At 43.1% G+C, this 25,797-nt stretch overlaps 1 protein-coding gene across 4 annotated transcripts in view; it reads right to left on the bottom strand.

Annotated features, from left to right (window-relative positions):
- The window catches only part of Dcaf5 (DDB1 and CUL4 associated factor 5), a 109,628-nt gene extending 92,673 nt beyond the window's left edge, over nucleotides 1-16,955 (bottom strand). For 2 of the 4 annotated variants that reach the window (XR_012907780.1, XM_075948821.1), the window contains exon 1: nucleotides 16,615-16,955. Coding sequence is in view for 1 of the 4 variants with exons in the window: in XM_075948821.1 (XP_075804936.1) it covers nucleotides 16,615-16,828 (214 nt within the window). In the remaining 3 variants the exon portion in view is untranslated. The remainder of the gene's footprint in view (nucleotides 1-16,614) is intronic. The other 2 variants (XR_012907781.1, XM_075948822.1) reach the window with 1 other exon arrangement.
- Nucleotides 16,956-25,797: the final 8,842 nt, after the last annotated feature.

The raw sequence follows: 25,797 nt of genomic DNA, 5'->3' as shown, positions 1-25,797 counted from the left end.
CAGATTGAGAAACCTGAGAGTCTGACAAAGAAAAAAAGAAATAAGGAAGGAAGGAAGGAAGGAAGGAAGGAAGGAAGGAAGGAAGGGAGGGAGGAGAGAGAGAGAGGGGGAGGGAGAGGGAGAGAGACCTGTGTGTGGTAACACACACCTTTAGTCCCAGCATTTGGGAGGCAGAAACAGGTGGATTTCTGAGTTTAGGCCAGCCAGGTCTACAGAGAGAGTTCCAGGACAGCCAGGACTACACAGAGAAACTTGTCTCAAAAGGGAGAACATGGTCTGGAGAGATAGCTCAGAGGTTAATAGCATTGGCCTCTCTACCAGAAGTCCTGAGTTCAATTCCCAACAACCATGTGGTGGCTCACAACCATTTATAGTGGGATCTGATGCCCTCTTCTGGCATGTAGGACGTACATGCAGATAGAGTGCTCATATGCATAAAATAAATTTTTAAAAATTTTTTTTAAAAAAAGACAAAACAAAGCAAAATTATCTTTAAGATCAGGTAATGGCAAGGCACTCAAGAGGCTAAGTGGGACAACCCTGAGTTCAAGACCAGCCCATGGAACTAGAAACTACATTTGGGACTGGTCTAAGTTATACACTAAGACCTTATCTCCAATATAAATAAACAGAAATAGAAACAAACACACACACTCTCTCCCCCACTTACACATTTATTATTGTTTTAAGTGAGTATTTAAGCTTTCTCATATTTTTATTTCTAATGCAATAAATCATAAAGGGGATAAACTAGTTTTTCTGAGATTTTCAATGATTTCAATGTTTAAAAAAAGTCTTGAGATCAAAAGTTTGAGAATTTTGTTTTACGGCAATTTTTTTTTTTAAACCCAAGTGATTCTTGTCTCCCATAGGCACTGGACAAATCTACAGACATTTTTTCATTGTTATAACTGAGAACTACAGTTACCAAAGGGATATACTGAGTAAAGGCTGTTAGAGTGCACAGAATAGCCCACTTTAACAAAACCATATTCAGTCCAATGGCAACAGTGCTAAGTTAAAAGGAAAATGTTCTCCAGAATAGTCAATAACACACGAAGAAAATATTCACTTTAATTAGAAAATGTGACTAAACGCTAAAGATGACCTCATCCCAATTTTATTTTTAAAACATACACATAATCTGGGTATGGTGATATATACCTATAATCCCAATACTCAGAAATAGAAACAGAAGATCAGGAATTCAAGACCCTGCTCTAGGCTAGATAGTGAACTCAAGGCCAGCCTAAGCTTCATAAAACTGCATCTAAAATTAAATAAATAAATAAAACCTTAAAAATAGAGCTGGCATGGTGGCACACACCTATAGATGCGCACCAGGGAGGCTGACATGAAAGAACAGAGACCAGCCTTGGCTACATAATGAGACCCTGCCCCCAAATGAAGGGTTTACTAGGCACGGTGCTGCCCACCTGTAAGCACAATGACTTAAGTTATTTTCCACTGCTTTGATAAAACACCATAACCAGGGCAATTTATAAAAGAAAGCATTTAATCTGTCTTACAGTTTCAGAGAGCTCAAGTCCATGATGGCAGAGCAAAGCAACAGGAGAGTTCACCTCTTAATCCACAACCACAAGGCAGAGAGAAGACTGAAAATCACTGAAACCTCAAGGCCTACCCCAGTGACATATCTCTTCCAAAAAGGAGGTGTCTCATTGTTCCCAAACAGTTCTACTAACTGGGAACCAAGTATTCAAATATATGACGAGCCTATGGGAACTATTCTCATTCAAATCACTACACGATCCTCTCTCAGCACTCAGGAAATGGAGACAGGAGGATCAGGAGCAACCTTAGCTATAAGTATAGTCTGAGACTAGCCAGGGCTATATGAGACTCCAGTGAGAAAAAAAGAAAGAAAAAAGTACATACAGATAACAAACAGGTTAAAAATATGTTCCAGATATTAACAATAGTCATCCAAGGTAAGAAAAATTACTTTTCCTTTTTTCCCCTTATTCTTATTTAAGTGTGTTTATGCATTTGTATGCCACATTTGTGCAGGAGCTGGCAGAGGGAATGTCAGATTCCCCCTGAAGTGAAGTTATGGGCAGTTGGAAGCTGCCTGATATGGGTGCGAGGAACTGAACTCCAGTCCTCTGAAGGAGCAGTCAGTGCTATTAACCACTGGGCCATCTTGCCAGCCAGCCCCCAGAATTACTTTTTCTTTAAATTAAACTTCCTATAAATGGAAGCTGGAGGTAGGGCTCAATGAAGGAATGCTTGCCTAGCATGCATGAGACATATGCTTCCACCCCCAACACACAAAGAACTAAGTGAGTGTGAGCAAGATGGTCCAGCAAGTAGAAACACTTGCACAAAGACCTGATGACCTGAGCTCAGTCCCCAGATCCTTCAAGGTGATAGGAAAGAAATGACTTCTAAGAGCTGTTCTCTGACTTCCACATGCATGCCATGACTCCTAAGTGCGCACATTCACATATGCACATACAGCTTTAGTCCCAGGACTCAAGGCAAAAGCAACTGGCTATTTGTGAGTTCAAGACCAGCCTAGGCTACAAAGTGATACTCTGTCTCAAAACAAAATACAAATAAATGGATGGGAGGATTATCTTATAACTGTCACATTCAGGTAACTATTGTGAATGTCTTATTGGATCATACAAGTATAGAATCGTTGACAGTCAAAAGAACAAAAGCAATTAGAACAGAGCTAGACACTGCAAACAGTTTTTTCAGTGGTTAAGTAGCAAGGATCCATGGAAGGGTATTTAAGGTAGTAGCTGTTGCAAATGTAAGTATTTCCAGACCACAAGCCATTGGTCTTTCCAGTCCCAACTCTTCTATAACTTGAGTTCTATAAGTTTTTCTGATTATATCAGATGCTCCATGCACACCTTCTGAGTAGTGTATGATTTCGTTTTTGTACCTGCCTATATTTTTACAAAACTCTTTGCAGGGCTGGAGAGATGGCTCAGTGGTTAAGAGCACTGCCTGCTCATCTAAAAGTTCTGAGTTCAATTCTCAGCAACCACATGGTGGCTTACAACCATCTGTAATGAGATCTGGTGTCCTCTTCTGGCCTGCAAGCATGAATGTAGGCAGAATACTGTATACACAATAAATAAATAAATCTTTAAAAAAAAACTCTTTGCAAAGGAAAAATAAACACCATAAAGCTTTTTATTTTTGAACAATTCTAAGATCAACTCAATACAGACCCCACTAGTCACTACTCACCTGCAGTACTCTTGAGACTAAACCAAAGCTGCCAAATATCCACATTTCAGTTCTTGTCAGAGCTGTGGTGATATCTTGTTTGTGCCCTAATAAAGCTTGCCTGAAGATCAGAGGACACAGCTAGCCGCTAGTTACCATAGAGGTCTGGAGGTCTATACAGACACACATGAAATGACATGGCTGGGATGAGCAGAGAGAGGAATATAAAGTGGGAGGAGACAGTAGTTTGGCCCTTTTCAGTTGTGAGGAGTTAGCAAGGTAAGAGCTGGCTGTGGCTTACTCCTTTCTCATATCTTTCAGCATTTGCCCTGGTATTTGGCTCTGGGTTTTTATTATTAAGACCAACGAGACCTTGTGCAACAATTGACACCCAAACTTATGACACAAATTCATGAAAAAGCCACATGCCTGTGGCTTTGAAGCTACTGGCACATGTGGGGGCTCCCGCGGGAGTCACCACACTGACAGCTAGGTTTTCTTTAAGCATCTGAGAGTTTGGTATTTTCCTGTTGTAGCCCCTCTACAACAGTCTCCAGTTGCCACCCAAACTCCAGAAGTACCTGGGTTCCAAACACCACAGGAGTTACCACCCTAGACCGGTTGGCTGGCTCTGCCTTCAAACAACTCCGGCCACAAGTGCTGTTTCTGTACAATCCCATGTGAGTTTTCCGGACAGCAGACTCCCTCTCTCCTGAACCCCTTCGTCGAGCTGCTGTCACACTAGGTGGCTGCCTTGACACCCACTCAGGCATCTACTGTTGCTGTAACTGCCACACACTCTGAGCTCACGGCTGTAAGCTAGCAGCTGCAGTGTCCTCAGCCAGATTGCTTCCTGTGTTCTCAGCTCACAGGTACTATGCAGCGGCAGCCTCACGCTCCACTGTGAGCAGATTTGATGAGACAATTAGGAATTCTTACAGGAGGGATTAAGTTTTTTTTTTTTTAAAAAGGAGAGGTTTTTTTTCCCCATATTAAAAAATGGAAAAACTACTATGATGGAGAAAGTTAGGTCTCTATGATCACACAATGGATGGTTTAAAACTGAAACAATTAAATGAAGGGATAATCAATTTAATTGGGATTGACATGCTAATTATCATTTTGATAGTATTTATTGTTGGTTTAATAATTCATTTATCTCTAAAAATGATGTTGATTTGAGTGCCACGATACAGGCCTTAGAAAAACTTATTGTGCAGTTGTGACCCCACCACAGAAGAAGCAAGATGTGACTGTTTCACTGAATAAGGTACCAAGCCACGTGGCTAGCATAGACAAGAATAATGGGTTATTATAAGTTATAAGCATTAATAAGAAGTCTGAGCTACTAGGCCAATCAGTTTATAACTAATGTAGACCTCTGTGTGATTTGTTTGGGACTTAACTATTGCTGGAACCGGGCAGGACAAAAACTTCAGACAACAAATGGTGCCCAGCGTGTATACACCTGCATCCACATAAAGTCTGACAGAGTTTGGGAAGTAATTCTAGATAAAAAACGAATAGAGTTGCATGGCTTCTTAATAGCAGCATTTTCTCAGGTGAGCTCGTTTGCTAGAGGCAAATGCATCTCATTAAAGAGAGGCTTCCTGACTCAGCTTTAGCTGCAAAAACTTTGCAGCCAGCCCTTTTGAGGCCCTGCCACAAAACATTTAAATGGTGTTGATGAAAAGCTGACTGGATGCTTTTTGGTTTTCACCCATAGCAGGAAAAAAGCTGCACCATTTTAAAATGCCAGCTTTCTGGGCCGTCCTGACAGCGCAAACTCTGACTCTTTCAGGCAGGAGGTCCAGCTACAGAGCATTTGAGTGTGGTTTGTGAGCACACTGCTGCAGCTTGCTTGCTGGCAGAGACCTTGAGACAGGATAAAGTTGTGGCAATAAACATGGTACCTCTGCTATGAGGCTGGAATCTCAGAAAGCTAGGGAATGGGCTAGATCCAGCCGTCAAAGCCACGGCTTTAATCCTAGCCTTATTGCCTAGCAAATTAAAAACTCATGTGGTCAGAAAAAGAATGATACATAGTAAAGAGAGATTCAAAGATGAAGAAAACCTCTTAATGGTTTACAATGTGTTAAAAAGGTTTGAGAGATAGCCAGGTGGTGGTGGCACACACCTTTAATCCCAGCACTCGGGAGAGAGAGGCAGGTGGATCTCTATGAGTTCGAGGCCAGCCTGATCTACAAGAGCTAGTTCCAGGACAGGCACCAAAAACTACAGAGAAACCCTGTCTCGAAAATAAAAAAAATAAAGGTTTGAGAGAGAAAAGAAAAAGGTTAAAGTCCTTAAAATAGAAAAGAAAGAAAGATAGTAGTTGGGTATGGTGGTACACATCTTTAATCCCAACACTAGGGAGACAAAGGCAGACAGACCTCTGCGAGTTCAAAGTGTGGTGGCATACACCTTTAATCCCAGCACTTGGGAGGCAGAGACAAGCAAATCTCTGTGAGTTCAAGGACAGCCTGGTCTACAGAGTGACCAGATACACAGAAACTGTGTCTCAAAAAGCCAAAAAGTAAAAATAAAAGTAATAGAGTTTAAAATAATGCCACATAAAGATGAAAAATACAGAGAGTCTGAATACTATATGTTATTACGTTCTCTTTGAATTGTTTGAATGCTGAGGAAGGAGCAACAGATGCAAAAATACATTTGTTTATAAATGCTGCTGAATTAATCTAAGATAGGTATTTTGAAAATACCTTGACTTCAAAATTAAGTCAAAAGATATGCTACTTTGGAGAAGAGGTTTTGCTTTTGTTTCCACAGAAAATGAGACACTATGGATTCATTCTATGTTTTTAAAAAAATCAGGTTTGATCAAGAAAGACCACCTGAGAAATCTGTGGTTGGAACAGATGGCCCAAATGTCTGAGTTCTACATCCAGAACAGATTCAAGACTGCTGCCTGAGACGATCAAGACTCACAGGATACTCTATTCAGGACTTGATCATAATTCTAAATTTTCTTTAGGTCCCCATAAGATTATCAGTACCCCCAACCAGCAGGAAGTAGCCTGGAAAACTTTGCCCACATACCAAAAAACTATGGATATTTTCCTTTGTTTAAAAAAAAAAGAGGGGGGGGGTGAGTAGTGTGGAACAGTGGTCTATATTCTGCGAATTATATTTTAAATAAATGCTGATTGGCCAGTAGCCAGGTAGGAAGTATAGGCAGGACAACCAGACAAGAATTTGAGGCAAGTCAATAAGAACAGGAGAATTCTGGGAAGAGGACACAACTGTGATCCCACCACAGAAGAAGCAAAATGTGACTGCCTCACTGAATAAGGTACCGAGCCACATGGCTAGCACAGACAAGAATAATGGGTTAATATAAGTTAGAAGCATTAATAAGAAGTTTGAGCTACTAGGCCAATCAGTTTATAACTTTAAAAAAAAAACGAATTGCATTATAAGGTTAGAGAGGACCAGCCTAAGGTTTTCAAACAACCAACTTTAATTTATTTAGTCATCTTTACAGGAACAACTGCCAAATGATAGATATTCCCAAGGTTGTGCAAGAGTTAAATGGCCATTTGTCATAGCCAGAACCTGGAAACAACCTAAATGCCCCTTGACCGAAGAATGGATAAGGAAAATGTGAGACATTTACACAATGGAGTACTACATATAGAAAAAAATAATGACATCTTAAATTTTGCAGGAAAATGAATGGAGCTAGAAAACATTATTTTGAGTGAGGTAACCCAGACACAGAAAGACAATTATCACATGTACTCACTCATAGGTGGTTTTTAAACATAAAGTAAAGAAAACCAGCCTACAAACCACAATCCCAGAGAACTTAGACAACAATGAGGACACCAAGAGAGACTTACATAGATCTAATCTACACAGGAAGTAGAAAGTAGAAAAAGACAAAGATGTTCTGAGTAAATTGGGAGCATGGGGAGTTTGGGGAAGGATTGAAAGGGGGAGGGGAGAGGTAGGGAGGGAAGCAGAGAAAAATGTAGAGCTCAATAAAAATCAATTTAAAAAGTCAAAAAAAAGAGAAAGATGCAAAAAGAAAAAAAAGTTAAATGACCTCCTCTTTAGGAGGTAAATGTTCAGCTTTTAGGGACTGAAACATTATCTCAGATAAAATAGAGTGTGAGATGGATCAAATGTATAGGGCCAAAGGGACAGAGGAAAATTAAAGCCATATGTGGCTAACATAGCAATAAATTTATGGGGACATGATTTGTTACAGCAATGGAATACTCAGATTAACATTCCACAAATCTTAGAAAATAACCATAAATTAACAAATATTTCTGGGGAAAATATTACAAGATATTATAAAGAACAGTCACCAACCATTCAGGTTGTACAAGAACAGGGCACAACAGCTGCTGCTGTTTCAATAGCACCAACAGCACTACCTGTAAAATGGTTGACAGACAAACCTGAATAAGTAAGCAATGGCCTTTAACAACAGAGCAACTGCAGGCTTTAGAACAGCTGGTATAGAAGCAGCTAAATGCTCAGCATATTGAAGAATCAACCAGCCCTTGGAATTTTCCTGTATTTATTATTAAAAAGAAATCTGGAAATTGGAGAATGGTAACAGATCTAAGTGCTGTTAAAAAGGTGATTCAGCCAATGGGCTCTCTACAACCTGGAATTTCTTTGCCCTTCTCTATCGCCTAAAGGTTGACCTGTTAAAGTTACTGATTTAAGACACTTTCTACACTATACCTTTATAAGATAAAGACAGAAAAATTCACCTTCACAGTGCCTACTTATAATAATTCTCAGCCTGTTAAGAGATATCAATAGAAGGTTCTCCCACAGGTTAAATAGCCCCCACTCTGTGACAATATTTTCTACATCAGCCATAAGAAATGATATGTAGTAATTTCCTCAAACTATAGTTTAGCTTACATGGACAACCTTTTACTAGCTGATTCAAATGTAGTTACTTTATAACAAATGTTTGAAAAAGAAAATTTTGTCTTGTTGGGATTATAAATTTCTCCTGAAAAAAACCACAAAGAAGAGATTCTATTAATTTTTTGATTTTCTTTCAGTTTATTTTTTATTGTTTTATTATTTTTATTGACCTATATTTTTCTCTGTTTCTTTCCCTTCCTCCCTCCTCCTTTTCTACCTCTCCCATGATACCCACACTTCCAATTTACTCAGGATATCTTGTCTTTTTCTACTTCCCATGTAGATTAGATCCATGTATGTCTCTCTTAAGGTCCTTTTTGTTGCCTACGTTCTCTGGAGTTATGAACTGTAGGCTGTTTTTCTTTGCTTTATGTCTAAAAGAGATTCTATTAAGTATTTAGGATATAAAATAGGTCTACAAAAATTAGACCCCAAAAGGTGTAAATTAGGTGAGATCAATTACAGACTCTTAACGACTTTCAAAGATACTAGGAGTAATTCCTATCTACAGCCCACTATTGAGGTAAAACCTGATGAACTGAGTAATTTGTTCAAAACCTTAGATGGTGGAAAGGACTTAAATAGTCCAAGAGAATTATCAGCTGAAGCTGAGAAAGAATTGGCTTTGATGGAAAAGAAATTACAGAATGCACATGTGGATTGTGTGGATCCAAAGGTTGATTACATTTTGGTTATTTTACCCTCTAAGCATTCTCCTACAGGAATATTAAAGCAGAGGAAAGAAACTATCTTAGAATGGATCTTTTCACCATCTAAATAGAGTAAAAACATAAAATCTTATATGGAAAAAGTCTCTGAGTTGATTCTAAGGGAAAACTGAGACTTCATCAATTAGCAAATATAGACCCAGCAGAAATTATAGTATCTTTTACTAATGATGAAATTGACAAATTATTGGCAAAGAGCTTGCAATAATTTTTGAGGGAGAAGTTAACAACAAACATCCCAAAAGCAAGAGATTTTAGTTTATAAATACAACTAACTGGATCGCTCTAGCGTTGCAGAGGAATCTTGGGGGACTGTCCAGGCAGCCAGCTGTTTGTTACATCTCACATTTTTGGGGAGTCGCTTGAACTTCCTGCTTACTCAGGTAATATTATTACCCTCTTGGATCTCTGAAGGAGTTGAAGACTTTATAGTTATAGTTTTCCTTGTTACCAGATTCAAAAAGAAATTCACTAAAGATGTGTGTGTGTATGGTGGAGAGACATTAAAAGATAGTTTTGGTAATGCAAGTTAAAATAGAAAGTAAATTAGGTACAACCTTTTGGACTCATCAAGATAGATGGATATGGAGTATTTTTCCTGAATTTGTCAATTGCTAAAGGACTAGACATTGTTGATGTATTTATTGCCTGCATATACTGTATATAGCTATTATACTTATTGTATATAGTTTTTCTTATAATCTTTATTTTAGACAAAAAAGGGGGAAATATAAAGTTTGCCTCAAGATCAGAGGGCAGAGCTAGCCACTAGTTAACCATAGAGATCTGGAGGTCTGTACAGATTGACATGAAGTGTTATGAATGGGCGGAGAGAGGAATTTAAGGTGGGAGGATACAGTAGTTCGGCCCTTTTGGGCTGAGGAGTTAGCAAGGTAAGAGCGTGGCTTGTTCCTTTCTCTCTCAGATCTTTCAACATTTGCCCCCCAATATCTGGCTCCGGGTTTTTATTATTAAGATCAATTAGAACTTGTGCAACACAGAGTCTGTTATAGCAATAAGTAACAAAGTGGGCTATGGAGATGGCTCAGTGTGTAAATGTACTTTGCTGCACAACCTGAAGACCTGAGTTCAATCCCTGGAAACCATAGAGGAGGAAATAGAGAACCAAGTCTACAAAAATTGCCCTCTGACCCTGACACATATTTTGGAAGAATTATTCCTACGTGTGTGCGTACACACGTACACACACATGCACACACATGTACGAGAGAGAGAGAGAGAGAGAGAGAGAGAGAGAGAGAGAGAGAGAGAGAGAGAGAGAGAGCAGACAGATATGCACATGCTCTCACAAAGTAACTTTGAAAGTACAAATTATGGGGCCGGAGCATTGACTCTTCTTCCAGAGGTCATGAATTCAATTTCCAGCAACCACATGGTGGCTAAAAGCCATCCATAATCAGATCTGGTGCCCTCTTCTGGCACGCTCAGCTTTAACACTGGAAACTCAGCAGGAGAGAATGCCTAGCTCTACCCTGCAAAACGTCCCCTTATGGGGCACCAATTAAATAAAAACAACTATGTTCAGGGCAATGAAACTACAGATAGACTACACTGGCAAGTGACCCACTTAGAGAGCTTGACCCTACTTGAGCACATCTTTATTTCTGTTCATTTGTGAGGTTCAAATGACACAGCAACTGTAGCAGCAAGAGGAACTCTAGACAAGAGCCAGGATGAAGTCCCTTGTGTCAACTCATTCAGTCTTCATAACCTGTGAGACACTGCTGACCTCGTGACCCGAATGAGGAGAGAGACACAGAGGACAAAGGACTTGTCAAAGGCAACTAAGTTAGCAAGAGTGAAGAATCTCAGCCTCTCTTCATCACTATGGATTCCTATCATCCATGCTGGAGGTCCATGTAAATGCAATAGATTAAGTAAAGGAATCTCTCCTAGAGCACTCAGTGCTTTTAACCACCAAGCCATCACTCCAGCTGTGTAAACCTAAAAGTCTAGTTTAGCTGGGTGGTGGCGGCACACACCTTTAATCCCAGCTCTCGGGAGGCAGAGGCAGGAATATCTGTGAGTTCGAGGCCAGTCTGGTCTACAGAGTGAGTTCCAGGATAGGCTCCAAAGCCACAGATAAACCCTATCTTGAAAAACAAAACAACAACAAAAAAGCAGCTGTACAAGCTCTTTGTGCTTTATTAGTTTCATACATATATAATATATATTGTATTATTATTATTCAAGAAATGAAAGTTTCTTGCAAGCAATGCTAAAGATATTAATAAGCTTAGAGTACTATATATACAGAGGGGATATCCTGGATTTAACCTTTTAGCTATGGAGGAGCACTTTGGGGTAGTTTATTTATCTGGAGTTGTGAGGCTTGAATTTGGGGTCTCATGCCTGCTCGGCAAGTGGTTTCCCACTGCACTACATTCCCAGCTCCACGATGTACATTCTTCACTGCCTTCAGTGTTCTCCTGTTTTTATTGTGTGCCCTTCTACAGGCTTGCTTTAGATTTTGGAAACGCGAACCTAGTCTGGCCTCAGTCTAGTCAGTAGTCAAGGATGACCTTGAATTTCTGACCCTCCTGCCTCTACTTCTCAAGTACTAGGATTACAAGCAAGAGCCACCCTGACAGCTTTATCCAGCGCCAGGTTTACGTGGTACTGGTGATGGAGCCCAGGGCTATGTGCCTGCTAGGCAAGCCGTGTGTTAACTAAACTACATCCGTAGCCTCAGCACTTTTGTGCACAGTAATTTCACTGACCTTTCCCTACCACCTATCCTGTACTTGGAGCAATCTATTACCCTTATTTTATGAAAAATGAAGGAATTTACCTAAATTCACATAATCTGTGACTGTTAAGACTGCTAACATCAAATCATATGTCACCCTCTCCCAGGTATTTTCCATATCACATTGCCTCTTTATTTCACAAAGTCATAAAACTAGTCACACTTACAATCCCAGCACTTTGAGCCAACACAAAAATACAGAGTTTAAGACCAGCCTGAGAGTGAGATATCTCAAAAATACTTAAGGGCTGACAGGCATGGTGGTACTCAGGAGGCAGATGGGAATGGATCCAGAGCTAAAGGACAGCCAGACCTAGTGAGTTCAAGGTCAGCCAAGGCTACATGATAAGACCTTGTCTCAGAAAACAAAAAAATCTACTAAAGGCTAAGGATATGGCTCAGTGGGAGAGCACTTGCCTGGAGTACTCAGCGTGGCAACAACAAAAAGTCACATAACTATTCTGTCTGCCCAACTCGCACAGGTCTATCATCAACTATGGGCAACACCACATAAGCACCAACAGCTTTTATTATGAGATGTCTATATTCTGTTCAGCCCCCAACATATACTTTACTTAATGTAAATCTCACAATAACCCTTCAGGTAGTGTATTCCCATTGTACAGACCAGGAAAACTACAGAGAGGCTTGGTAACCTAACTAAGGTTTAAGCAGCCTAGCAATGATTTTAAACATATCATTCCACAATACCACACTTGTTTCCATGGTAGGTGTCACAGCGATACTAGTTTTTTGTTTGTTTGCTTGTTTTGTTTGGTCAATAATAAATAACAAAAGTAACTTTTTTGATGAAAATATCCTAATTTTCCTTAAGACCAGTCATGGTTGAAGCACACATCTGTAATCCTAGCACTGGGGAGATGGAGAGAGGAGGACCAGAAGTTCAAGGATATGCATATCCCAGACTGTGCGAACTGAACAGAGAGCCTTGAAAACTCTATAGAGGAACAAACTAAGCATTTTTTAAATACTGGCTCTTGCTAAATTACACCCACACTGGTCACTTCCAGTCTTCTGCTTTAACCTCCCAAGCAGATAGAATTTCAAGTGTGAGTCACCATAGCCAGTTTTCCCAACCTAAAAGTGTCAAATAAGACTGGAGAGATGTCTCATGAGTTAAGAGCACTGGCTGCTCTTCCAGGGGATCTGGGTTCAATTTCCAGTACCACATGGTGGCTCACAACCATCAGTAACTCCAATCCAATGAGCTCTGAAGGCACTAGACATAGATACAGCACATAGACAAATGCAGACAAACCAACTATATACATAAGACAAATAAGAATTTTAAAGATAAAAAAATAAAGTGTCAAATAATTCAAAACATCAAACTTTCTCTCCCTTGCCGTCATAACAGAACACCATTTTTTGTCCTGATTTCCTCGCCACTACATTTACTACCTGCAAGCCTCACTGTACCCTGGAAGACAGCTGATAGGACAGGATGTATCCTTAAACAATAACACTTTATATGGTCACAGGAATTACACAGATATTTTTGTCCTGGGTCTTATTAATTCTATCAAATCCTGTATATTTATTGTTGAAATAAATGTGGGCCTGCCCCAACTATTAGCAAATGAAAGCAACTGGAGGCAGTCTGACAGAGGTAGTGCCATTCTCCAGGGGCTTTCAGCAACCCAAACAAGACACAAAAACAACAAAACACACCAAACAACTTTAATAACAAGCCTAGCGTCTGCTATTCCGCTATACTACTGTGACTGGGAATAGACGCACTCGTCTTGCACTAGTGTGTGATTACCCTCTCAGGTGATAATTGTTAATAAGGGACAGCGATGGGTGGGAAAAAAATACAAAGGGGAGGGGTTCTCATGCTTGTAATCTCAGCACCTGTGAGGAGGAAGCAAGAGGACCAAGTAGTTCACTGAGTCATCCTCAGCTACATACTGAGTTCTATACTAGCCTGGGCTATAAGACCTTTGTATTAATAAAGCAAAGGAAAAAAGCATGAAAATATAGCACTTCAAATAGATTTAAACATGAGAAGATCACTGAGGGACCTCTCAAGGGAAAACATTTTTTAATTAGCTTTAAAAAGTTACGGTGTTATTATGAATCCCCAAGGGGGCTTTCTTGTCGAAAGCAAGCAGGAAGAACTCTGTGTTAACACGAACTGTGTACAAATAACGGAAGGTGAATTGCTTTTAACAAAACTTTGTGCTCTGGGAAGAAATCTGAGTCAAACTGACTGCTGGAAGGACTAAGAGCAAGGGCAGGAGTAGATTAAAACACAAACACACGTGTGCACACAAAACAGGAAGAACAGGGATAGGAAGAGTGTTGGGGAGGGCAGGTGGGCTGGAACCCAGGAAGTACTGATGGATGGATAGCAATGAACTCAGGACTAGAAAAGGAATCCAATACCTATAACCAGAGCCTGCCCCTATGCAGAAAAGCCGTCCTTTTCTACAGTATATACTGAAGGGAAGAGCCTGGCATATGGCTCACACCTACAATCCCAGCACTCTGGAGGCTGAGGCACCTGGGGCCAGTCAGAACTTCAGTGTGAGTTCCACAATAACCTGGGAGAAGTGTGAGACCCTGCCTCCTAAAGATTAAAAAAAATAAAGCAATATAAGCTCACCACCTGGGAGGTAAAGGTAGCAGGTTTAGGAATTCAAAGTCATCCTAGGTGGTGTTGTGGAGTTCAGACCCTCCTGAACTACATAGACTCACTCTCAAACAAAAATTTAAAATACTAGAGATAATGGGATTCAACTACAATATAGAGGATATAGAGAAAGGCATGGGATACATAGCAAGACCCAGTCTCCAAAACGAAAACAAAGATGCTCAAGGTAAGGATCACAAAATAATGCTGGAAGTACACACTGCTCAGTGACCCGACTGGTGCTTTCTAAAATGCATTAACTATTATTTCTCTATTTCTCTGCCTTTTGGCTAAGATTTAAGTGTAAAATACACAGGACAGTGGTTAAGCACACCTTTAATCCCAGTACTCAGAAGGCAGAGGCAAGCAGAGCTGAGTTTGAAGCCAGCCTGCTTTACAGATTGAATCCCTGTCCCAAAACACTAAACAAAAAAACAAATGTAAAATGTGCCAACTTTGACTAGGATAACTTAATGGTATGTATAATCATATTTCAAATTTATATTTAAAGTGTGTTAAACTGGGGCTATGTGTGATCGGTTAGGATTAATTAGCTCATTTGTAAGAGTATCCTGAGTCCCTCATTCCTTAGGTAAACTAACTGTCTAGGAGCCTTGGTCGTTAATACATTAGTCTCAGGAGAGAGTTGTATTACTACCACAGAAACAGCCTTTAAAGAAGGGGGTCTTTCTCCATTTTTTGTACTTGAAATTTATTTTTAAAAAATCCTACGGTGTACTGTGTGCAAGGAAGCTTTTTAATGCAGGGTCTGCCTTGAAGTGGTATATCAGGTTTCTTGGGTGTGGAGTGGGGTGCCATCTAGGGTCCAAACTCTATACAAGGAGAACATGATCTGGTGTGAAAGGAGGGCTCAATTCTGGAGAAATCCCCGGTTTACCGTGAAACAGTCACAGACCTCTTATCTCTGCTACCCACTAACTGGACCATACTCATGGTGTCACTTCCGCCTATTACTTGCAAAGACAGATGCTTTGCCTTAATCGCTGAAGTTTCTGGAGAGCTGGTCCACTGAGGCAAATTGGAAAGCCATTCGGGGATCCACCTGGGTGAAGTTAGGCGCCACGTCTAGCGATGGCCTCCCCCCCGCAACCCTCCCGAGGTAGAAAAGGAGCGGAGGAAGGAGGCGAGCGGGAACGCCCGTTCTGGTCTAGGCCCTCCGCAACACAGTTGGGGTTCTGGGAGCCGCCCCTTCCCCGGCGAGAGCCCAACCCCACCCGCCCTCGCTCGGGGCCGCGACCCCAGGGAGGAGCGGGCGGCGGCCGGCGACCCAGACCGCGGCGTACGCAGGCGCCGCCACCGCGGCCGCTCGGGCCGGGCCTCCCCGGGAGCAATAGGCTATCGATTCAGCTGCCTGTCGCTAGGAGCCCCAGGAGAGTAAGGCCTACACCGCCCGGCCGGAGCCCCGGCCTCGATTGCACCACTTTCCCCACCCCAGCGGGGGGAGGGGGGCTGGAGGCAAGTAGGCCCAGCTAAACCGGAGAGGGGTGGAGGGAGAACAACCCCGCCACAGGAGCCGCGGGCCGAAGGGGGTGCCGGGGCCCGCCTCCCGCCAGCAAGTCCCTCTGGGGTCGTCCCGAACCCCTGCCTCTGGAGCAGCACAGCCAAGTTCAGGCTGGTGGTGTCCCCTCCCCTCGCTACTCTCGGAACCATAATAAAAACAAGACGCGGAAGAGGCTATCACAGCGTGAAGGGAGCCGGGACTGGGCCCTTCCGAGAGCCCGGGGGAGGGGACGCCTCTCAGCTGCCTGCCCGTCACCACCCGCCGCGACCCCGCTGGCCCCTCGGGGTCCCTCCCTGTCACCACCGGCCTCCGGCTCCGAGGCCCCCTTTTTCTTCCAAGACACTGAGGACCCGGGCTCGAGCTTCCCCTTGGCCTCCGGCGCGCCTCGGCCTCTCCCCTCTGCGAGCCCCCACCCCGTGCCCCCCGCACCTTTTAAACTACGCCGAGGAAGAGTTTGCCATCCAACTTAGTCAAGCCGTAACCTCGCCCCCCTCCCCGACCCGCACTTGCGGGGCCGGCATCTGGAGGGACCACTTTGCACTTGGGATAAAGCGCATTAAGGACCTGTCAACCATTTTGGTCTTCTTTTTTTTTTTTTATAGGAGACATCCTCTCCTTCCACTCCCTCCCCCCCACTCCCTCCCTTCCCCCTGCAATGGTATTAATTTCACACCAAATCTTCCCACCGCTGGAGAGGGGTTGAGAAGGGCGGGGGTGGGGACTCGGGGCAGCAGGAGGGTGGCGGGGAAAGGCGAGGGGCAGCTGGCAAGGGGACCGGGAGGCGCAGGGAGGGGAAGGAAGGGGGTTGATTTACCTGAGACCAGCCACTGGCCTCCATTGTTGGAGAATTCAATGGCATTGACACAGCCGAAGTGGCCGAGGAGGTCCTTCTTGTAGAGGTTTCTGCAGCCCCGCAGGCGTCTCCTCTGAAAGTCCTGAGTGAGCAGGGGGTCCCCATGCAAGCCCCGCTGGGACAAGAAGCCCACCACTGACCTCATGCTGCCCCCCAGGCCAGCTCTCCTCTTCATGCTGGAACCGCCGCCGCCGCCGCTCGCGCCGCCGCCCCTCCCTCGGCCGCACGCCCGGCCGCCGCTCCCCTCCCCGTCCCTCCCCGAGCGCGCGGCGAGCCCGTGGCTTCTTTAACCAGCCATGGCAGACGGAGCGAGGTGTGCAGACGGTCGGCGGCGTTCGCGGCTTCCTCACGGTCGCGTCCCTCCCTCCCTCCCCTTCCCCCCGAGGCTCCGCCTCTCCGCCTCCTCCAGCAGCTGATCCCCAGCTGCGGTCGCGCTTCCGCGGTGCGGGGCCCTTCCGCCGGCCGCTGGGCCGGAGAACGCGGGCGCCAGCTGCCCCTCCCCCGCGGACGGCTGCCGGGAGACTGCGGGCGGAGGCTTGCCGCGGCCGCTTGCCCGAACCGAACCGCGGTTGGCGCTGGACGGCGGCCCCGGGGTGCACCCCGGCGCGCCGCACTCTGTGAAGTTGGACACGCGTAACAATCAGAGTGGCAGCCGGCCTGCGGGCTCCCCCCCTGCTTCCTCCCCCAGAGGGGCAGCGGCTCGCCCAGCGCTGCTCGCCGCCTCTTGGGGCGCCGGAACCCGGGATTGAACTGGACGTCTGGAAGAAGGTTCTCTGGGTTTTTTTTGTCAGTGCACCTGCCCCCCTCCAAAAATTTATCGCTACCCCTCTAGTCCCCAATTCAGTTCTCTAATTTACCTCCCCCACCCCCAGCCCAGCGGTTAAAAAAAAAAGGCAGAATTGTTCAGTCTTATAGGACACTTGGTATACGGAGGTGAAAAGAGAAAGGGGTTAAAAGGGACTGAGTCTGTCCTGTGTAGAGAGCACATGCTTTTAGCCTGCTTCAAGACCTGGGTTCAACCTCTAGCACTAACAATCCCCTCCACCACCACCCCCGAAGAAAGTGAAAAGAAAATTGCCAAAATTAAATTGAGAAAGTCCTCTGTCCATTGGTTCCAGATGCATTTGCAAGCCACAAGAAACATTATAGGAACATAGCTGTATCTTATTTCATTGGTAGTGGTGAGGCCAAAGATCTTGAGTGTGGAGTTCTGAGGATGCACAGCTGTTAGCCAGCAGCCACAATACGGGGCCAGAAGGAGCTGCCTTTCCGTAGTGCAGGAGTCCCCAAGATGACCTCAGTAAGGAAACCGGGTAAATGCACTGGAATTTTACCAGGTACAGCTGAAAGTCTCCTTTTCAATGCAGTGCTTTTCCAAGAAACTATCCTCTGTCATTAGTGGTAATTAATTCCTGAAATAGGCAGGTGTTGGTTTTGCCCTTTCTATTTAGCAGAAATTACATCCTCTGGACCAGAGATGGCACAGGAGTGGTTGAATATAACCATTGATGAAAAATGTACTAAAGAAATTCTTAAGATAAAGATGGGATGGACATGGAAGAAGTTCACCTAAGCAAAATAATGTGTTTTTGCAAATAGTTCATTTGAAAGTCCGTATTATAACATTCTTTTTTTTTTTTAAGACAGGGTTTCTCTGTGGTTTTGGAGCCTGTCCTGGAGCTAGCTCTTGTAGACCAGGCTGGTCTCGAACTCACAGAGATCCGCCTGCCTCAGCCTCCCTAGTGCTGGGATTAAAGGCGTGCATCACCACCGCCCGGCCGTATTATAACATTCTAAACTGACTAAAAAGTCACCAAATTAAAAAATGAGACCTCTAATGGAATATGCTCCTTTAGGAAAATATGTGATGCTTCTTTTTTAATGGTTTTTCAAGACAGGGTTTCTCTGTGTAGCTTTGGAGACTGCCCTGGAATAGCTCTTGTAGACCAGGCGTGCACCACGTGATGCTTTGTTTTTAAAAGTTTTATCCTGCTGGACTGTCGTGACACTTGGCTTTCTCAGTGCTTAGGAAGCAGAGGCAGCAGATCTCTCTGAGTTCAAGGTCAACCTGGTCTACAGGGCAGCTAAGGCTACACAGAGAAACCCTGCTTCGAAAAACAAAAACGGTTTTACCCTGTGCACACAGCGGTGTGTGGACGTAATCCAAGGATTTGGGAAGTGGAGGTAGGAGAATCAGGAGTTCAAGGTCAGCCTGGGCTGTTCGAGGAGACTAACTCAGAACAATAGCAAAGTTCTATCCATTCATTGCAAAGTTATTTCCCATCTCAGTTCCTTTGCTTGGCATACTCAATTGCACATTTAAAAAGGGCCTTTTGGCTCCTTTGAATTAATAACCGTCATTCTTTCCTGCCATTTTTTGCTTAGGGTAGGGGAGAGAGGCATCATGATGATGTGTCTGAAGTAGCCTTTACCCCATCAATATGTAAGGTACACCTTCTTTCCCCTCTTAAGTACATACTCTAATCCGCTACTTTAAATATGACTCTTTTCCCCCAGTCCCTGGAAAAACCTCAACCTAAAAATAATTCAGGATCTGGTCACAAGCTAGCTCAGTTCTAGGGCTTTGCTGGAAAGTTCTCTTAACTATTCAGTGACCAACTAGAGCAATGCTGTAGGACCACCCAGTCTTAACAGCCTACTGCTCTTCTGGGGAGATTTTATTGAATCTAGGATTCAGTGCATGCTAGGCAAGCGCTCCACCCTGAACTATACCCTCAGCTTCTCTGGATTATTCCCATCTCTATAAATAGGGTTGCCAGAGAAAATAAAAGGCATTCATTCAGTTCAGTACGATTTTCAGGTGAGTTGGGTTTTAGTGTTAGTATGCCCATGAACTATTGGCAATACACTTTTTAAGTAATCAATCATTGTTCGTTCAAAATTCAAACTCACTGGGGTAAGCTATAATTTTTATTTGCCAAGTTAACTCTATCTATAATAATTGACATCAGGAGGTGAAGCACCATGTTATTTGCCTATATTAAGAATGTTGGGAGCTGGAGAGATGGCTCAGCAGTTCAGAGCACTGGCTGCTCTTGCAGAGGACCCATGACCAATTCTCAACACCCACATGGCTGCTGGCAACCAGCCGTAACTCCAGTTTCAAGGAACTTGAGGGCCCTCTTCTGGCTTCCACGGGTAATGCAACATGTGGTGTATGGGCAATGCATGCAGACAAAGCACTTCTACATGTGACATAAAAATAAATCTCTTTGTTGTTGCTTTTGAGACAGGGTTTTTCTGTGTAGGCCTGGCTATCCTGGAACTCACTCTGTAGACCAACCAGGCTGGCCTTGAATTCAGAGATCTGTCTGCCTCTGCCTCTGCCTCCTGAATTTTGGGATTAAAGGTGTGCAACACTGTGCCTGGCTAAAAATAAATCTTAAAAAATAAATCTGTAAAATGCTGGGCTGGTGAGCTGTTGCAGTGGGTAAGGCACTCGATTCCTGATGGTTGAAAGCTTGACAACTGGAGTTCAAACCTCAAAGCCACATAAAGTTGAAAGGAGAAACTGACTCCACTAAATTGTCCTCTGACCTCCACCGGTATGCATGTGCACCCCACCCCCACACCCGTGTTATGTAAACAATTTTTTAAATCGTTCAGGAATGCATATTTAGTCACCAGGACATAATGGTGCATACCTTTAATCCCAGGACTGAGGAGGTAGAAACAGATCTGAGTTCGAGGTCAGCCTGGTCTACAGAGAAAGTTCCAGGACATGAGGGCTATGCAGAGATACCCTGACTGGGGCAAAAGAAAGTAGCCACTGTACCTTCCTTAGGGCCCACTTCTCAGTGTTTCTACAACCTCAAAGCCTTTGACACACTGATCTTTGGAGAGTACTGAGTAAGCCACCGTATCCTGCTCTGGTGCTGGAGATTCACCCTAAGGCCTCAAGCATGCAAAGCCACAGCTCAGCTCTAAATGGAGTCGTTGAAAGATTACTGTTCCCCAAGGCTACATGAGGCTATTTTCATGCAGGTGTATGTGAGCTTTTAAAAATAATGGTATATATATTGTTTTGAGTTTGGGGTTTTGTCTTGAGACAGAGTGTCACTGTGAAACCCAGGCTGACCTCGAAGTGTCATAGATTGCAGGATTACAGATGTGAGTCAACATGGCTGATGACACACTTATCGAAAAGAAAAATGACTTCAACTATAATCCCAGAGCTACAGAAGCTGAGAGAGGAAGATTGCCACAAGCTCAGGGCCAGTGGACTCTGCATAGTCAATTTCAGACCAGCCAGGACCACACAGAGACCCTAGCATTTTTTTTAAAAAATAAAAAAATAAAACAGAAAACATACCATAATGGAAATACTTCTGAATATCATTTTTCAAAATATCCTTTGGAACAGCTTTTGAAAAGCAGTTGTTTTCTCACTTGTCAAAACGCCAAGCCTACATTGGAACAGAATTTAAAAATATTGTTTCTTAGTATCTGCAAAGTAGTGCACAACTAACAGCCGCCTTATTATCATTGACAAAGCCAGCTGACTGCTAATGCTTGACTTTTTGTGAAAGCATGAGTTATTTATCGATTCTGACAACTGTCTTAACACCCTGACAAGAGACACCCACATATCCCTGGGTGAAACCAATCCCTTCTTGTAGATGACTGTAGAGCAGGGGTTCTCAACCTTCCTCCATGCTGCCACCCTTTAATGCAGTGCCTCATGTTGCCATGACCCCCAACCATAATGTTATTTCATTGCATTCCTATTTCATAACTGTCATTTTGCTGCTGTTGTGAATTGGAATATACATATCTGGCATGCAACTCCCAAATGGGTCAGGACTCACAGGTTAAGAACCATTGTTATTGTAAAGATCTTGCTGGGGCGGAAGGGAGGGAGCTAAAGAGGTGGCTCAGAGGTTAAGAGCACACACGGTTCTTGCAGAGGACTCAAGTTCTGTTCACAGAACCTCTATTGAATGGTCCTCAACCTTCTGTAAATCCTGCCCCCTCTTCTGGGCTCTGAGGGCACTAACATCATGTGCACCTACGTACCCACATACAAACACACATAGTTAAAAAATAAAATCTTCTACGAAAGAAAGAAAAATCCTACTATGTAAGATTTATATTCCTACAAAAGGTAACACCACTTCTTGGTACCCCAAAAATACTACTCAGGGAGCACCAGGTTCCATTGTTGCTATAAAACTGTTATGTCGTGGGGCAGTGGTGGCGCACACCTTTCATCCCAGCACTCAGGAGGCAAAGGCAGGCTAATCTCTGTGAGTTCGAAGCCTGCCTCGTCTACAAGAGCTAGTTCCAGAACAGGTGCCAAAACTACAGAGAAGCCCTGTCTCGAAAAATAAAAACAAAACAACATTATGTCTCTGGCTGGAGAGCCATCTCAGAGGTTAAGAGCACTAACTTTCAGAGGTCCTGAGTTCAGTTCCCAACAACCACATATTGACTCACAACCATATATAGTGGGTTCTGGTGCCTTCTTCTGGCGTGTAGGCAGAACACTGTATACATAATAAATAAATAAACCTTTAAAAAAACAACAAAAAAAAGAAAACTGTTATGACAAGACACCAAAATGGCTCAAAACCATTCAGACAAAATAGGGATAAGAAGGTTCATCTATGTAGTGAATAGCAAAGCTGAATTATTATTTTTTTTAGATTTAAAAACTACTGTAATCTGAACATTCCCAGGGGCAGACAGACAGAAGATGATCAGAAGATCAAGACCTATGTGAGACACTGTCTTTAAAAAAAAAAACTTCAAAATTACACACATACACAAACTCACACACAGAGATGGATGGAGAAGAGAAACGTCTTTCACATTCAAATGACTCATACACCCTGTGAATGTGCCCTTCCCACTCTACTGTGAGATTAATATATTAGAGGGTGAGGTGGCTTGGGCCCTTTCTGTGTTGGAGAAGAATATTATCCATAGTCAGGGACTTGAAATCAGAAAGGTCAAACTAGAACTCCTGCTGTTCCTTCAGAGACTCCCAAGTTCTGTTTCTAGCACCCTTGTTGGGCAGCTCACAACCACTTGTACATCTAGCTCCAGGGGATCCAAGGCCCTCATCTTGTCTCAGCAGTTGTCTGCGCGCGTGCGCACACACACACACACACACACACACACACGAAAAAGAAGAAATCCAATTCCCATATCATAATTAGGATCAATTGCCCCAGTGGCCAAGGATTTTCTTCTTGTTCAGGGCCTGACAAGCCCAAACTGGCTAGGTAGCGTCTCAATTTCTTATTCAAGGGAACTGTGGTGTTTCAAGGCAGGAGTATTTCCCTGTTGGGAACTAAGAACTACAAAGCTGAAGGACTCAAAGCTGCAGAAATGGAATTGCACATCTCAGAATTAGAAGTGGCTATTTAGAAACAATTCATTTCCATCTTTAATCCTGAATTCCTAGATCCTTGTGTTCTGCCTGTGGAGAAGTAGCAACATATATGGAACAATTTATGTTCCGGACAGTTATAAATTTTATTATAAGAATCCAAGTCATTCAAGGTGCTGTCTCTCTCTAGCACTGGCATTGAAGCCATAGGCATCAATCAGTTCATGGATTAATCCATTACCATCATTCCAGCAGATTATGGACAATGATGCATAGGGACAAATGAATGAATTCCACAGATAAAACATGTTTCCCCACTCTCATCTACCTGTCCTACCTCCTTCCTGCTGCTTCTCCACAGATGCACTGTAACCTATGCTTTACCTTGAATTTAAATGTTTTTTGTTTTGTTGTTTTTTGAGATAGGGTTTCTCTGCATGGTAGACCTGTCTGTCCTGGAACTTACTCTGTAGATGATGCTAGTCTTGCAATCACAGAGATCTGCCTACCTCTGCTCCCTGAGTACTAGGATTAAAGGCGTGTATGGCCACTGCCTGGCATGAATTTAAGAATTTTATAAAACTGGGAATTTCCCTCATTCAGTGCTGGGGATAGTTTCAGTGCCTCTGTGAGAAGAGAAAAGCCATTTTCATTGGCACTGGAAGTTTGTGAAGAGATTTGGTCATCACTGGATCTTAACTCTGAATTGACCTAATAATACCCTTAATTCCAAGCTTCACTGTCAATCAGTGCCTGGGGAAGATTCCTTTATACTGTGTGGATATATGTCATTGTGATTGGTCTAATAAAGAAGCTGGCTGCTGAGCAGGATAAGGTTAGGAGAGAGAAGCAGACTGAGAGAATTCTGGGAAAAAGGAGGAGGAGTCTGGGGAGTAGCAAGGAGACACAGAGAGAAGGAAATGAACTTACCATACTGAGAAAAGGTACCAAGCCATGTAGCCAATCTTAGATAAGAAATATGGGTTAATTTAAAATGTAAGAGGTAGTAACAAGCCTGAGCCATCAGCCAAACATTTATCATTAATAGTAAGTCTCCTAGTGGTTATTTGGGAGCAGCTGCTAGGACACAGAGAAACTCTATCTACACATGGCACCCAAATGTCTAGCACCTACATCTAGATAAGACCTGAGAAAGCTTTAAAAAGGTTAAAGATACAAAAATGGAGTCAAACACGCCTTCCTCGTCTTGTATCTCTCGTGCTGCCCGCAGTATAGAGACACATCACCTGGCAGCTGCCTATAGCACGGAGCCAGCCACCATGTGTTAGTGCCATTCACTAAACTGAGCAGTGCTGGTGGCTGACACAGCAGTTTAAGATTCATCTCATGTGATCAAAGAACAATACAAATACTCAGTAAAGACAGATCTAGATGGGAAAAAAACTCTAAACATGTTACAGTGTTTTTAAAATATGCATAGACTTCGAAGAAAAGCAACAGGATACATACAGTCATAGATTTTAAAAATTTGAAAATAAGAAGGTCCTTAAAAAGGAATAAAGTAATTGTAGGACCTAGTCATGATAAGCTCAATAGAGGCCTGAGTCTCGAGAGTTTATCTTTTTTTTTTAATATTTATTTATTTATTATGTATACAATGTTCTGTCTGTGTGTGTGCCTGCAGGCCAGAAGAGGGCACCAGATCTCATTACAGATGGTTGTGAGCCACCATGTGGTTGCTGGGAATTGAACTCAGGACCTTTGGAAGAGCAGGCAATGCTCTTAACCACTGAGCCATCTATCCAGCCCTCGGGAGTTTATCTTAAGTGAACACCTGGCACCACCCAGGAACAGACCATCCAAAGGAAATTCCTAACTTTCCAACCATTGTAGATAGAAGCACCTGCCAGCACACACCCATTGCTCTTCACCAGGACACCCCTAGATAAATGTCAGCCAATCAGGGGTCCTGAACCTTAGAAATCCTTCACCTTCACCTGTGCTACTATAAAAACCCAACCCTAACTGAGCTTGGGGCTCTCCAATCACTCCAATACGTTGAACACACGACGAGTCCAAGTTTGCAAACTTGTGTAAGAATAAGGGCTCTTGGAAAAGTAGAAAAAGACAAGATCTCCTGAGTAAATTGGGAGCAAGAGAACCTTGGAGGAGGGCTGAAGGGGCGGGGAGAGGTAGGGAAGGGAGCAGAGAAAAAATGTAGAGCTCAATACAAATCAATAAAAAATTTTAAAAAAAGAATAAAGGCTCTTTGCTTTTACATACAGAACTCGGTCTCCTAGTTGGTTCTGGGGGAAGTCCGTGAATTGGGCATAACGGTAATAAAAGATAATAAGCCATGGAAAGATAGGAAATACACAGAGAGTCTGGATCCGATATGCTACTGTGTTGTCTTTGAATTTTTTGACAGCTGATGAGCTAGCAATAGCTACTAAGACACATTGGATTGTGGAAGGTACTAGATTAAAACAACCCATAAATTTCTAAAATATCTCAACTTCAAAAAAGAAGCCAAAAGGTGTGTTGCTTTAAGAGTATGCTTTTATTTCCCACAGGAAATTAGAGGCAATGGATTCGTTTCAGATTGATATGGATCAGGTTTGACTGGGGAAGACCCTCTGAAAATCTTGACTACAGATAGAAATAAATAAACCTAGAAAAAATACAAAACATATTTTACCTGATCAAACATAAAACAAAAAATCATCTTTGGCTAACTTGTGTACAACACACAGTCTATACTTGTAGTCACACAAAAATGTATGTTACTTTAGAAGTTAATGTGTTTTCAAAACAAGGAGACCAGATAC

This window comes from Microtus pennsylvanicus, chromosome 14 (genome assembly GCF_037038515.1).
Source record: "Microtus pennsylvanicus isolate mMicPen1 chromosome 14, mMicPen1.hap1, whole genome shotgun sequence".
Taxonomy (NCBI): domain Eukaryota; kingdom Metazoa; phylum Chordata; class Mammalia; order Rodentia; family Cricetidae; genus Microtus; species Microtus pennsylvanicus.
This window is presented reverse-complemented; position numbering and strand designations above follow the sequence as displayed.